General features: G+C 40.7%; 1 protein-coding gene across 2 annotated transcripts in view; it reads right to left on the bottom strand.

Annotated features, from left to right (window-relative positions):
• Positions 1-14,228, bottom strand: part of epha6 (eph receptor A6) — a 647,719-nt gene that overhangs the window by 307,086 nt on the left and 326,405 nt on the right. For both annotated transcript variants that reach the window (XM_078232548.1, XM_078232549.1), the window contains one exon: positions 6,186-6,341. In XM_078232548.1, the coding sequence (XP_078088674.1) occupies positions 6,186-6,341 (156 nt within the window). The remainder of the gene's footprint in view (positions 1-6,185; positions 6,342-14,228) is intronic.

Genomic DNA, 14,228 nt, shown 5'->3' with positions numbered 1-14,228 from the left:
CGTTATGTACATCAATACATGGGTGTATATGAAAAGGAATTCCAATGGTACATATTCATATGATTTGCTGGAGCACCTGGTTGAATTATAAGTGAAGGTTTTCTGTGTGACTACAGGAATTCTAATCACGTGCTTTATTGTATGGAGGAGGCAGCCAGTTTATTCCACATCCGGGAAAAGCCAAAGTGTGAATTGATGCATGTGACATACTGAACAGTTTGCAGTGCTTGATGTATAAAGTATCCTGAATGTAATTACTATGTAATGAAATCAATTATAAATCAAACACAGTAGAAAGGAATTGAAATCCGAGTCCGTAACATGAAAAACAGTAAACCTATTTTAAATTAGATTAACTAAAAATTAAGCATGTATCATTGTTTCATGGCGTGTGCTTGGAACAAAATGGAAGTTTTAAAATATTGTTTGATCTGTTTGCAGCTTACTGTGTGTTGTCTAAGAGCAAATTATGCAGTTGTCAGTAATATAGATGAAATAGTATTTGAAACATAGTTTCTCCCTTTTTGTGTTCCTTCTTTGCAAATACATGAAATAATTCCCTTCTTCTGTAATTTAGAGCAATGCCGTCAAGTTAAAGAAAAAATCGTGGCAAGGGTCTCACTTCATCCTCTTTCCCATGTCTGTGAGCTGTTGAAGATCAGGCAGTCTTACTCTAGGGGTCCATCGTGCTGATTTGCATGATGAATGATTAAATAGCTTTTTAATTGCTGTTAAATTATTCCAGCTAAACTGTGATTTCATGCAAATTTTAAGCCGTAATGACATGCAGTGAATCATTTACCAAGATTTAGAATCTGGAACAATGCAAGTCGATTAATTCTAATTTTGTGACAGTGGAGAATTATGTGCACTAGTAAGCTTTTATGTATATATCCTGATTGCTTTGTTATAGCTCATACAGTGGAGACAGATTGTTTGACACAGGAAAAGAAGTTGGCAAATCTAAAGCCTTCAGGGATGATGATGATGATGTTCAATGCTGCAATGGTAGAATCACAGTTATGAACGGAGATTTAAAACAACACAGACATTTGTGAGTGAATGACTTGAAGATCTTGGGAGTAGCTTCATCATTCATAATCCATATAGATAGGGAGCTACAGGAGAACTAAAATATAAGGCCGCAACATATAGTTAAATAAAGAGTTAAGAGTTCACTGAACCATTGGAAATAAAGTAACATTCAATAGTTCTAGACTGTATCTTAATTAAATCTTTAGTTAATTCATTCATTTTTGATGCCCATGAAGGCAAGATTATTTCAGTGCTGGAGAATAGAACATCTCTGCTTTGTTTCTCAGTGTTAGTGAGATAAATATTTATGCAGAGCTAGGAACCCATAAGAGAAAGAAAGCTGAGATATGATTTATTAGTGGCAACAAAATCATTTTTTCTCACTTACAGCATTACCATTCTTAATAATACATATCACACAATGAGATATCATAAATCTATCGGCTCTATGCAACAAGCTGGGCATTATTCACAGCTTATTAATATTTGCATACAGTTAATATTTCATAAAGAAAATGGACTTCACCGTGCAACTGTTCTCTGCACATTAAATTGAAACTATGTGATTATCTAATTTTCTTTGCCCATATAAAATGCTGAAACAATCTTAAATTGATCTATTAGCCATATCACTCAAATGTCACTCAACCTAGTAGTAGGCTGTCAGTGGATAGCCAATAGATAGTTAAGGACACAACACACCCTGGACATTCTCTCTTCCACCTTCTTCCATTGGGAAAAATATACAAAAGTCTGAAGTCACGTACCAACTGACTTAAGAACAGCTTTTTCCCTGCAGCCATCAGACTTTGAATGGACCTACCTTGCACCAAGCTGATCTTTCTCTGCACCTTAGATGTGACTGTAACACTGCATTCTGCACTCTCTCCTTTCCTTCTCTATGAATGGTATGCTTTGTATGTATAGCATGCAAGAAACAATACTTTCACTGTATACACGTGACAATAATAATAAATCAAAATCAAATCAAATCAGTTAAGGAAAGGGATTTAAGTCAATTTCTAAAATCAAACAGACTTGGATCAAAGTATCCAATGACATCATTGCAGTAAGAATTCCCATATTTTTGTACAAATAGCAACCTCCTAATAAGAGATACATGGAATTAAGAGCTTCAATAATTGTTTAATGTTCAGAAAAAAATCCAAAAGTTGTCTTTAATAAATTAATATTCATGACAACCTATTTTGCAGTCAAGAAGATAAATAAGATTGCAGTGGGTATTATCAACACATTGGTATTCTGATTCGCACATGCTCCTTACCAGTGCAGCTACAAGTAGTTCGGAGGAATGGCTTACATATTTAATAACAAAAAGAATATTAACTTGGTTACATTAGTGAGACCATCCACTCTAATTTGTAGCTATAAATTAATACTAAATACCAGTGACTCGGTGAGAATAGATAATATTCATTGCAGACAAATAATGTTGCTGCCAAAGTTCTAGAATTCCCTCCCAACACCTTTTCATCCTGCTCCCTCTCTGTGTAAAAAAACTCAAAACCTACTTCTTTGAATAATTTTTTAATCACCAGTATTAACAGCTCCTTATGTGTCTCAATGTCAAATTTATGCTTGATAAACCCTCTTGTAAAGTACCTTGGGACATTTTACTATGTTACAGGTGCTCTGTAAATCCAACGTTTCATTGCAGCAAGGATTTGCTGTAGAATGGTTACTTGAAGGGCTTTTTTTATTGAGACATCAGTGTACTGAACGGGGAGATCATTATGAATTTAACAACGATAAACATGTTAAGTGCTTGTTTTGCTAACACAAAATGTAAAGAACAAGTTCCTTTAATCTTTCATCTGTCTCTATGATGTGTAGAGGCTAAAATTCCTCAGGGGTACTGTCAGTTTCCTTCTGTAACTCCAGCTGCAAACCAGCAGTGAGTTTCTGCTGTCTCCGGAAGTTTCCAATTTGCCTAGTAAATGCGGAATTTGCATCTGGTAGTTATTTATTCCAGACAAACACAAATGGCAGTTTTAGAGTTACACCACAAAAACTAAAAATTAATTTGAAATACTTCCACCTTTAACAAGTTGCAACTGAAAGTTTAAGTAAGATCAAACAACTACAATTACTGTACTTAAAAAAATTAATTGATTTTTAATTAAAGTTGAAGGACTTAGCTAGTGCACATGCTTGAGACTCCAATGTTTATGCTTAGCAAAAAATCTGGCACTAAGGGTGGCACGGTAGCACAGTGGTTAGCACTGCTGCTTCACAGCTCCAGGGTTCCGGGTTCGATTCCTGGCTCGGATCACTGTCTGTGTGGAGTTTGCACATTCTCCTCGTGTCTGCTTGGGTTTCCTCCGGGTGCTCCGGTTTCCTCCCACAGTCCAAAGATGTGCGGGTTAGGTTGATTGCCTAGGTTAAAAATTGTCCCTAAGATGCGTAGTTAGAGGGATTAGCGGGTAAAATATGTGGGGGTAGGGCCTGGGTGGGATTGTGGTCGGTGCAGACTCGATGGGCCGAATGGCCTCCTTCTGCACTGTAGGGTTTCTATGATTTCTATGATTTCTAATATGATGGGCTAAATGGCATTTTTCTGCGTCGTAAATTCCATCATTCTATTAGGAGATGGTCAAGACCAGATGTCAGTTATAAAGGCCAAATTAATTCCATGAAAATAATTATTGAATAGCTCTTCTCAAAAACAACTAATAATGACAAAAGGAACAGCAAAATATGTTGAGAATGTTATGCTGTTAATAGAAGAGGCGCAAATAATTTTTTCTGAACTCATCGGGAAACTTTGATGGTTGCGTTAATACTTTCCAGTGCATCAACCCAACTCCACATCCCCTTCCCCCAGAACATTCCCTTGCTATTGCAGCAGTTGCTCCTTTACCTCCTCACCATTCAAGGCCCTAAACATTCCTTTCAGGTTAAGCAGTATTTGACTTGCACTTCTTTCAATTTGATCTATTGTATTTGCTGCTCCCAATGTGGTCTCCTTTACATTGGAGGAATTAAATGTAGACTAGGTGGCTGCTTTGCTCAGTCTGCAAGCATGACCCCAACCTTCCTGCCGTTTTAACTCAGCACCTTGCTCTCATGCTCACATGTCCATCCTTGGCCTGCTGCAATGTCTCAGTGAAGCCTGGCTATACCTGAAGAAGGGGCTTAGAGCCTCGAAAGCTTGTGTGGCTTTTGCTACCAAATAAACCTGTTGGACTTTAACCTGGTGTTGTTAAACTTCTTACTGTGTTTACCCCAGTCCAACGCCGGCATCTCCACATCAAAGCTGGAGGAGCAGCATCTCATCTTCCAGTTGGATATGTTGCAGCCCTCAGGACTCGAATGTTGAGTTCAGCAGCTTTAAATTGTGGCATTTCTCCTCTATCTTAAACCACCCTTTTTTAAATGTCCCATACATGTATTGCCTCAATGCAAACACTCCCCCCACCTCCCTCCCCACCAGGCCATCTGGCTTTTGTTATTAAAGTTAATACATTTTATTGCAATCTTTCACAGCTACACTTTAATATCTAACACATTCTTCTTTTCATTAGTTCTGACAAAGAGCCAAAAGAAACGTTAACTCTGCTTTCTCTCCTTATAGACGTTGCCAGATCTGCTGAGGTTTCCAGCATTCACGGTTCTTGTTTATGAATCTTCCTTTTCGCGGCTCAGCAGTACCTGACTGCCATTAAAGCTGTTATTTCTGAGGAAAGGGTGATTAATCTTTCACATTGTTTAAGTTAGAAGTTTGTAGTGAAAACTGAAACTCTGCTCTGTCCTGAAAACCTTGTGTCAGCATCCAAAAATCCCAAATAAGACAATGCATAGGTTAGACGTTAGAATGTAACCAATGATAACATTGGATGTGCTGTAGTGTGACCAATGGTAACAAGCTGTAAGGGTCAGCTGACCCAATAAACTACGTAACTAATGACAAAATGATGTGATGATCAGCTGACTCAGTCGAAATAAGAACCTGTTGGGAATTGTTGAATTGCTTGGAATGGCCCAGGGTGAGGCCACAAGTGTTGGAGTAATGAAGTTTCTTGATTAAACCTTTTTCTTTGACTTATCTGTTGGAGTAAGGTTTGTTTCCTTTCATTACCTATAACTGAAGAGTACCTTCTGCTGGATGAACAAGATACTGAGTAAAGGTTTCTTGAACTGTACCCAAAATATTGTTTCACCCCTTTTCTCAGTTCCAAGGGCACCATTATAATCTTATCGACAAAGGATTGTGAACATAGTCCAGTCCATTACGCAAACCAGCCGCCCATCCATTGACTCCGTTTTCACTTCCTGCTGCCTCAGGAAAGCAGCCAGCATAATCAAATACCCCAGGCACCCCGGATATACTCTCTTCCACCTTCTTCCATCGGGAAAAAGATACAAAAATCCGAAAACACATACCGACAGACTCAAGAATAGCTTCTTCCCTGCTGTCATCTGACTTTTGAATGGTCCTTTCACATATTAAGCTGATCTTTCTCTTCACCATACCTGTAGCTGCAACACTATATTCTACACCCCAACATTTTCCTTTTCCCCTATGTACTTTATGAATGGTGTGCTTTGTCTGTATAGCGCAAGAAACAATACTTTTCACTGTATCCCAGTACATGTGACAATAATAAATCAAATCAAATCAAATCTTCATGTCTTAAGTTATTCTATGTTTTCTGGGTGAGATGCGACAAATCTTTCTGCTCTGCCCCCATTCCCAAAACTAAGCAAAGCTTTAAATTATTTGGTCTACCACAGACTGAAATATTTCTTTTTGTGCCAGTGGATCATAGAGTTGATATGAATATTTGCTAATTTTAAATATTCTGCAAGTTCACGGTTGACTGGAATAATCAAAGAAAAGCTGTTTGTCTCTTTAATGTTAGTGTGTAGGAAATATGTGCAGTACTATTTCAAAAAGTGCCTGATGCTAACATATTTTCTGATAAAGTTCACACCCACAACATTTAAAATCTCTTTTTACACATAATATTCCAACACCAGGCCAGCTGGTGGTTGCTTCCTGTCATGAATTCTATGACAATTCATATTTTGTTTCATTTTTGCGGCACAACACAAACTTTTTAAAAACTATTTTAATAACTCAGACATGTAGCATAAGAGACCAAGATCAGATAGTTGTAATTACTTACTAGTGCATGCCATGGTTGGTGGGTCTATTTCCGCCCTGAAGTACCCGCTATCACATTTACACACTTTGGAGGCATCGTCATGAGTGAAGCTGTGTGGAGGACATTTGGAGCACTTGATGTTTCCAGCAAAAGCTTTGTAGAATCCGGGCCTGCAAGCTAACAGAGTAACAAAAGACACAAATGTTAAAGGTAAATCATCACATGCTAATTAACCTGAACCATAGTGACAATTGTACAAAGTTGCAATAGTTGGTTTCAACCATTATGCTAATTGCTTTGTATGCCAGGACTGCTGCTGCACACATGAATCCTTCACCCCTCCCCAAGTCCTCTGCTCCAGCAGCTGACATAACACTTTAGAATCTGGGAGTACTGGCATTAGAGCCTTAAATCTGGAAGTTGGGGAATTGGTCCTCAGGATCCTGGGGTCTGAGAGTGCGGAGTGTGGACTTCGGTGTTCAGAAGCTAGAGAGGGATATGGGAGTACTGAACAGGGCCTGAGATCCAGGGGTATTGGGAACGGGATAGGATCTGAAACATTATGAAGCTTATGAGATCCTAATGATCAGGATTTGGTCAGATTCGTGGAGGCAAGGATGGTTGCATTGCTGCTGAGTTGCTGGTAACTGGATGCATTGGTTGGGGGAGAAACTGTATCAGGCACCCTTAAAGAAAGGAGAGCCTAAGAAAATGAGAAAGTATCTGACCTTGGCCCCTGTTGGACCATCAGGAAGCTTGTCTATCTTCATTAGTTTGTTTCTGCTTTTACATTATTGCATTAAAGTACAGTGCACTATCAGTTTGTTTGACAAGACATAAAAGCGCTCCGTGCTGTCAGGGCAGTAAATAGTTCCCCAATGAACTATGATCTCAGCTACTGTTCTCTTGCCTCAACTTTTCTCTGCTGTCACATACTGAATTAAACCTTCCCAGAGTTTACAAAAAAATGATTCACACACACACAAACATACACGCACGCATACACGCATGCACACATATCCTCCTTTTTTACCTTTTCTTGAAATTTATCCCCTTGTTTATCAAAGTTGTTTTTGAATAAAAAAGTTCCTCATCAAAAAGTGCTAGAAGCTCTGTAAAGATATCCTACCAAGTTGAGCAGACCACTGGTGATGCAGGTACACAATTCACCCTGATACTGTACAATCTAAATTCAGCTGACATAACCCTAGCTCTGGACAAAGCTATCAAGCCTGAGATAAGGCTCTTGAATGAGGTTGAAGGTTTTGAGTAATCATTAATTAAAGTGCATAAAGGTATAGCAGACAATTTAATATATAGACATTTTATCATGCAAGTATGAGCCACATCATCTTAATTTTATGCAAACCCTTTTGAACAGTTAGAAATTTCAGTTCTGAGAAAATGAATGGTGGATGAAAGAGTAAAGGTATTTTGGGAGATTGGTGGTAACATTATGTAATAAGTGTAATAGGTTTACATTGGGGAAAACTGACATAATATAAAATCTCAGAGTCTTACAACACAGAAAGAAGCCCTTCAGCCCATTGTGGCTGTGCCGGCCATCAAACACCTATCTATCCTATCCCATTTGAGTCAAGAGTTTCTGCTAATTTGACCTCGGTTGGAATTTTCTGACACTGTGGTGGTGGGAACCCCAGGGGGAGATTTGACAGCCCAAATCAAAACTCTATTGACTTTTGATCAGACCAGACAATCCTCGCGGTGGGAGTGGGTGGGGGGGAGGCTTGAAAAATGCCACCCCGAGTCAAATCAGTGTAACCAGGTCAAACAACTGAATCAGGTTCGGGCTGGTGGTGGTGGTGGGAGGGGGAGGGGGAGGGGGAGGGGGAGGGGGAGGGGGAGGGGAAGAAAGTGGGAGATGTCAGTGATGACTGTTGGGTAGGGGGATGGGGGAGTGGGAGATTCCAGCAATGACTGTTGGGGGTGTGGGGAGGGAGATACCGGTGTTGATCGTGGGCTCAGGAGGGGGAGAGATGCCGGTTTTAAACATGGGGGGGCAGGGGATGGAGGTGCATGCGTTGATTGGGGAGGGTTGGTGGGGGGGCGTCCTTGAGACATGGTGTGGTGGGATGGGGGAGGTTATTTCTTGGTCTGATTGGGACACTCCAATCTCAGTGCAGCTGGCTTTACTGGTGTGTTTAGGCCTCGCCCCTCAAAATGACAGTGTGGAACATGGCCCCCTGTTTTTTTTTGACAAAGTGCCATATGATCTGCAGAGAAAACCTGCCTGTTTCTCCAGAGAGAAGCATGCTGGTTTTCAGTCAGACCCCGACACTTTGCCTCTTTTTTGTAAGACTCCAATGTTTAATTTACTAAAATAAACTGACCAGTGCACACCATGACACCAGTAAATGGTTCATTGTATCCTTTTTTTTCTCTTTTTCTCCTCCAGTTCCCTGCCAGAAGCCAGGTCCTTGGTAATTATTCACTGAATTAAAAAAAATTGAAAAGAAAATCCTTTCCCTTTGTTCTCACTGGAATGACGGAGGTTAAGGGGCAACCTGATAGAGGTTTACAAGGTTATGAGTGGCATGGACAGAGTAGATAGTCAGATGCTCTTTCTGAGGGTAGAAAAGTCAAGTACTAGGGGACATAGGTTTAAGGTGCATGGGGAAAAGTTTAGAGGAGATGTGCAAGGCAAGTGTTTTTACACGGCGGGTGGTGAATGTCTGGAATGCGCTGCCTGGGGAGGTGGTGGGAGCAGGTATGATAGCAACATTTAAGGGGCATCTAGATGAATATATGAATAGGATGGGAATGGAAGGATATGGACTCCGTAACTGCATACAGTTTTAGTTTAGGCAGGCGCAGGCATCATGATCGGCGCAGGCTTGGAGGGCCGAAGGGCCTGTTCCTGTGCTGTACTGTTCTTTGTTCTTTGATGTGGAGATGCTGGCGTTAGACTGGGGTAAACACAGTAAGAGTTTTAACAACACCAGGTTAAAGTCCAACAGGTTTATTTGGTAGCAAATGCCATTAGCTTTCGGAGCGCTGCTCCTTCGTCAGATGGAATGGATATCTGCTCTCAAACAGGGCATACAGAGACACAAAATCAAGTTACAGAATACTGATTAGAATGCGAATCTCTACAGCCAACCAGGTCTTAAAGATACAGACAATGTGAGTGGAGGGAGCATTAAGCACAGGTTAAAGAGATGTGTATTGTCTCCAGACAGGACAGCCTGCAAGTCCAGGAGGCAAGCTGTGGGGGTTACTGATAGTGTGACATAAATCCAAGATCCCGGTTTAAGCCGTCCTCATGTGTGCAGAACTTGGCTATCAGTTTCTGCTCAGCGATTCTGCGCTGTCGTGTGTCGTGAAGGCCACCTTGGAGAACGCTTACCCGACGATCAGAGGTTGAATGCCCGTGACCGCTGAAGTGCTCCCCCACAGGAAGAGAACAGTCTTGCCTGGTGATTGTCGAGCGGTGTTCATTCATCCGTTGTCGTAGCGTCTGCATGGTTTCCCCAATGTACCATGCCTCGGGGCATCCTTTCCTGCAGCGTATCAGGTAGACAACGTTGGCCGAGTTGCAAGAGTAGGTACCGTGTACCTGGTAGACGGTGCTCTCACGTGAGATGATGGCATCCGTGTCGATGATCTGGCACGTCTTGCAGAGGTTGCTGTGGCAGGGTTGTGTGGTGTCGTGGTCACTGTTCTCCTGAAGGCTGGGTAGTTTGCTGCCGACAATGGTCTGTTTGAGGTTGTGCGGTTGTTTGAAGGCAAGAAGTGGGGGTGTGGGGATCGCCTTCCCCGGAGCGGAGAAGCTACGGCATCTCCTCCGGAGCCTTCAACATGTCATTGATGAAGACGAACATCTCGCCAAGGCCATCCCCACACCCCCACTTCTTGCCTTCAAACAACTGCACAACCTCAAACAGACCATTGTCAGCAGCAAACTACCCAGCCTTCAGGAAAACAGTGACCACGACACCACACAACCCTGCCACAGCAATCTCTGCAAGACGTGCCGGATCATCGACACGGATGCCATCATCTCACATGGGAACACCGTCTACCAGGTACATAGTACCTACTCTTGCAACTCGGCCAACATTATCTACCTGATACGCTGCAGGAAAGGATGTCCCGAGGCATGGTACATTGGGGCAACCATGCCGACGCTACGACAACGGATGAATGAACACCGCTCGACAATCACCAGGCAAGACTGTTCTCTTCCTGTGGGGGAGCACTTCAGCGGTCACGGGCATTTAACCTCTGATCGTCGGGTAAGCGTTCTCCAAGGCGGCCTTCACGACACACGACAGCGCAGAGTCGCTGAGCAGAAACTGATAGCCAAGTTCTGCACACATGAGGACGGGCTAAACTGGGATCTTGGATTTATGTCACACTATCAGTAACCCCCACAGCTTGCCTCCTGGACTTGCAGAATTTCACTAGCTGTTCTGTCTGGAGACAATACACATCTCTTTAACCTGTGCTTGATGCTCCCTCCACTCACATTGTTTGTATCTTTAAGACCTGGCTGGTTGTAGAGATTCGCATTCTAGTCAGTATTCTGTAACTTGATTTTGTGTCTCTGTATGCCCTGTTTGAGAGCAGATATTCACTCCATCTGACGAAGGAGCAGCGCTCCGAAGGCTAATGGCATTTGCTACCAAATAAACCTGTTGGACTTTAACCTGGTGTTGTTAAAACTCTTACCTTGTTCTTTGAACCAGAGATGTGATTTTTTTTACTGCAGTGGGATGTGGAGGCAGACCTCAAGTCTACCTGAGCCAAAAAAAGGATCAAACCCCATGGTGGTGGCATTAATCTGATCCATGCACTAACTGTCTAGCCAATTGAGCTAACAGGCACCCTGTTTCTTTTAGGTTATTTAAAATCAGGTTATTCAGAGAGGAGTACATGATGCATTAAAATGTTTATTTTTTGTGATAAACCCATTTTCAGCTTTAATGAAACAGAACCAGGTTACCATTCTTAAATACATCAAAGAATATTTGTTTAATGCAAAAGAAAATCAATGTACTATTACTTTCTATTATGCTGATCCATGAACAATTTTTATATTTGGTTTTGTGAATAAGTTTGAACAGAAATTTGAGCCATAATGCACTTTGGGAAAAACAGCGGTTAAAGTTTATGCCCAGTTTCATGATTACACCAGAAGCAGAAACTCTACCCTCAGAAATTAAATGGCATGGGTACAATTGTGCGCAAATGTAATATTTCTTCATCAAAATGTAGATGCTGTTACAATTACATTGCCTGAGGTTACAATGCTAACTGAAAACATTCAAAAGAGCATAATATTAACATTATTTTTATTTTGCATAATATACTAAAACATATTTCTTCCCAATAATTTTCCCTCATAACACTGCTCATCACTAGGCCCTGACTGGAGACCAGGAGGGTGGTGCAGTCCAAGTAAGGGATTTCTTCATCTTGGCCTGACATTTCTCATTCGCCAACAAAAAGCAGTTTTTTTGTAAAAAAGATGAAGAATTAAAAAATTTCTCTGTCCCAAATGATTTACAGAATGGTTCAGATGAAGTTAGGAAAACACACCATACAGTGTTAGGGTGAATTCAAATGCTAGATAACCGCATGTTTGAAAGCACTGGGGGAGAGCTATTTGTATTCAAATCAGCGCAACTATTTTTTGAAAATGGAAATCTTGGTCATTAACAATGTGTATTTTTTTGAATATTTGAGTTAAAATGTGCTAATGACAGTTCTGTTCAATTAACATCAAATCTACATAAAACTGCTCTGAAATTAGAGTAATTGAGAATTAATCAAATGTATCGAGTCATCCAACCTTTGGATTATTTTTAGGAAGTCAACTGTGCGCATGGTGTGAAACTGAATACCAGCTCAGGAATGGAATTCCTCCCTGTGTTACTTCTGGCAAAAAAAATATAGCTCGAGTACAAAGCAGGATCATATTTTAAAGTCTTATAACTGTTTCATTAAAATTAATGAAAGCAAGAATTTCAGTCTCCAGGAGGAGAAGTAAAATGCTGAAAAACTGAAGATTTCCTGTTTTTATTTTTGCATAGATTTAAGCTTTAATTTTACTCCAAGAGTATTTTTAGATCATACGTATTATGTTTGAAGTAATTTCCAGAATGACAATGACATTATCTTACACTACGAGTACCTGTCAAGGAGAAATGACCAGGCTTCAGACTGCTTTATTTTCCACTTTATACTCGGTGACAGCATCAAACTCTATTAACTATGACAGGTTAAATGTAATGCAAATTTCCCTCAAAGCGTCTTGAATGTGCCTCAGAACATATCTACAGTTAGGAACTCTTTATCGCAAGTTATTTTTTTCTTTATTCTTTAATAGCCTGTGGGTGTTGCTGGCAAGGCCAGCATTTGTCATTCGTCCCTCATTGCCCTTGTACTGAAGGGCTTGCTAGGCCATTTCAGAGTTAAGAGTCAACCGCGCTGCTGTAGGTCTGGAGTCTCATGCTGGCCAGACTAGTTCAGGATGGCAGATTTCCTTCCCTGCAGGGTATTAGTGAATCAGATGGGATTTTACAACTATTGATGATAGTTTCGTAGTCACCATTTCTGAGACTAGCTTTATATTCTAGCCTTTTATTAATTGTACTTAAATCCCACCAGCTGCCATGGTGGAATATGACTCCATGTCCTCAGAGAATTAGCCTGGGCCTCTGGATTAGTTGTCCAGTGATATTACCACGACATCATTGTCTCCCTAACATGATTATCACTACACCAGCATCTCCCCTATTTTGAAGAAGTTGCTGAATGAACTTGATAAGAATAGAATTTGATATTGGTTTCATACTGTGCTATTGCAGCACGTTAGCTAGAGTCATTCTGCTCAAGGCATTTTACTATCACTGAGGATACCTAAACCCATTAATCTAAATGGATTCAAGCTCTGATGCTTGTGATAAAATATTTTTAAGTCAATTGTATAACCTAGTTCTGAAAATGATGTATTTGGAGGTTGCATACCTTTATGCACACCATGGTTCAAGATTCTGTGGCCATTTTCTCCACACAACTGTCTTGGACAGAAGTGAATATGTGTTGTGACCAAAAGGGAAGAACTTTCCGTAACAGCTCCATGCTAGGTTTGCCATCCAGGCACAGTGGGCAGGAATGAGCAATTATTTTGCACACGTGACAAATAATAACCCATCATTAGCAATGCCTAATCATTCAGGAGACACTTTAGGTTCAATTAGCAATGAACAATATTTCATAGAATCTCAACTGAACATAAACATATGTTCACATTACCCATAAATTTGCTTCATCTTTACAATAATTTTCAGCACAAAGTTGGGTTGCAACAGGCGCCATGCAATTTACATTTCTTCTATTTGTGCACCATTGACTATTTTATGTAAGCATCTGCACTCGAGAGGAAACTCAAACTAATACAAAATCCAAGTGTTTGTGGAATTGGCTTTACAATAATGACAATGTGGATGCAGAGAGATACAGGGAGAATTCTCTGGCTTCCCCATAGTGTGTTTCTTGGATTTCTCATTGACTGTACCCCATGTTGCCAGAAAACCTACAGTGGGGATATGCCATTGGCAGGACCAGAAAACACTATTAGCGTGAACAGCCATAGAATTCCGGCCATATTCTCTTTGCACGTGCATCTTCCTATACCACTGTGCATAGACAATGGATGGAGCAAGAGCAACAAATTCGATCTCATTGTTTCCTTTTAACAAAAGTTTTTCTGTGACTTACTCTATCTGAAAATCTGGTGGTAGATATGCTCATTGTGTGCATTTATAATGATGCATTAAAAGGAATGGGGCTCTACACTGCAGAGAAGTATCCATAAAAACATAAAAATGCAAGAGCTGAGACAGGCCAGCCTTATTCTTCCATTCAGCATGAACATAGCCAATCTCCTACCTCAACTCTGGGTTCCCGTACCTATTATTCTTTCATTCCCTTAATCCTTAATTATCCATTTACCTTTGTCTTGAGTAAGCTCAACATCAGAGCATCCTGAGCTCCCAGGGGTGGAGACTTCAAAAGATTCACAACTCTTTGACTGAA

The sequence above is a fragment of the Mustelus asterias genome, chromosome 17 (genome assembly GCF_964213995.1).
Source record: "Mustelus asterias chromosome 17, sMusAst1.hap1.1, whole genome shotgun sequence".
Classification (NCBI taxonomy): domain Eukaryota; kingdom Metazoa; phylum Chordata; class Chondrichthyes; order Carcharhiniformes; family Triakidae; genus Mustelus; species Mustelus asterias.
The sequence above is the reverse complement of the archived record's forward strand: the minus strand, read 5'-3'. Positions and strand labels throughout refer to the sequence as shown.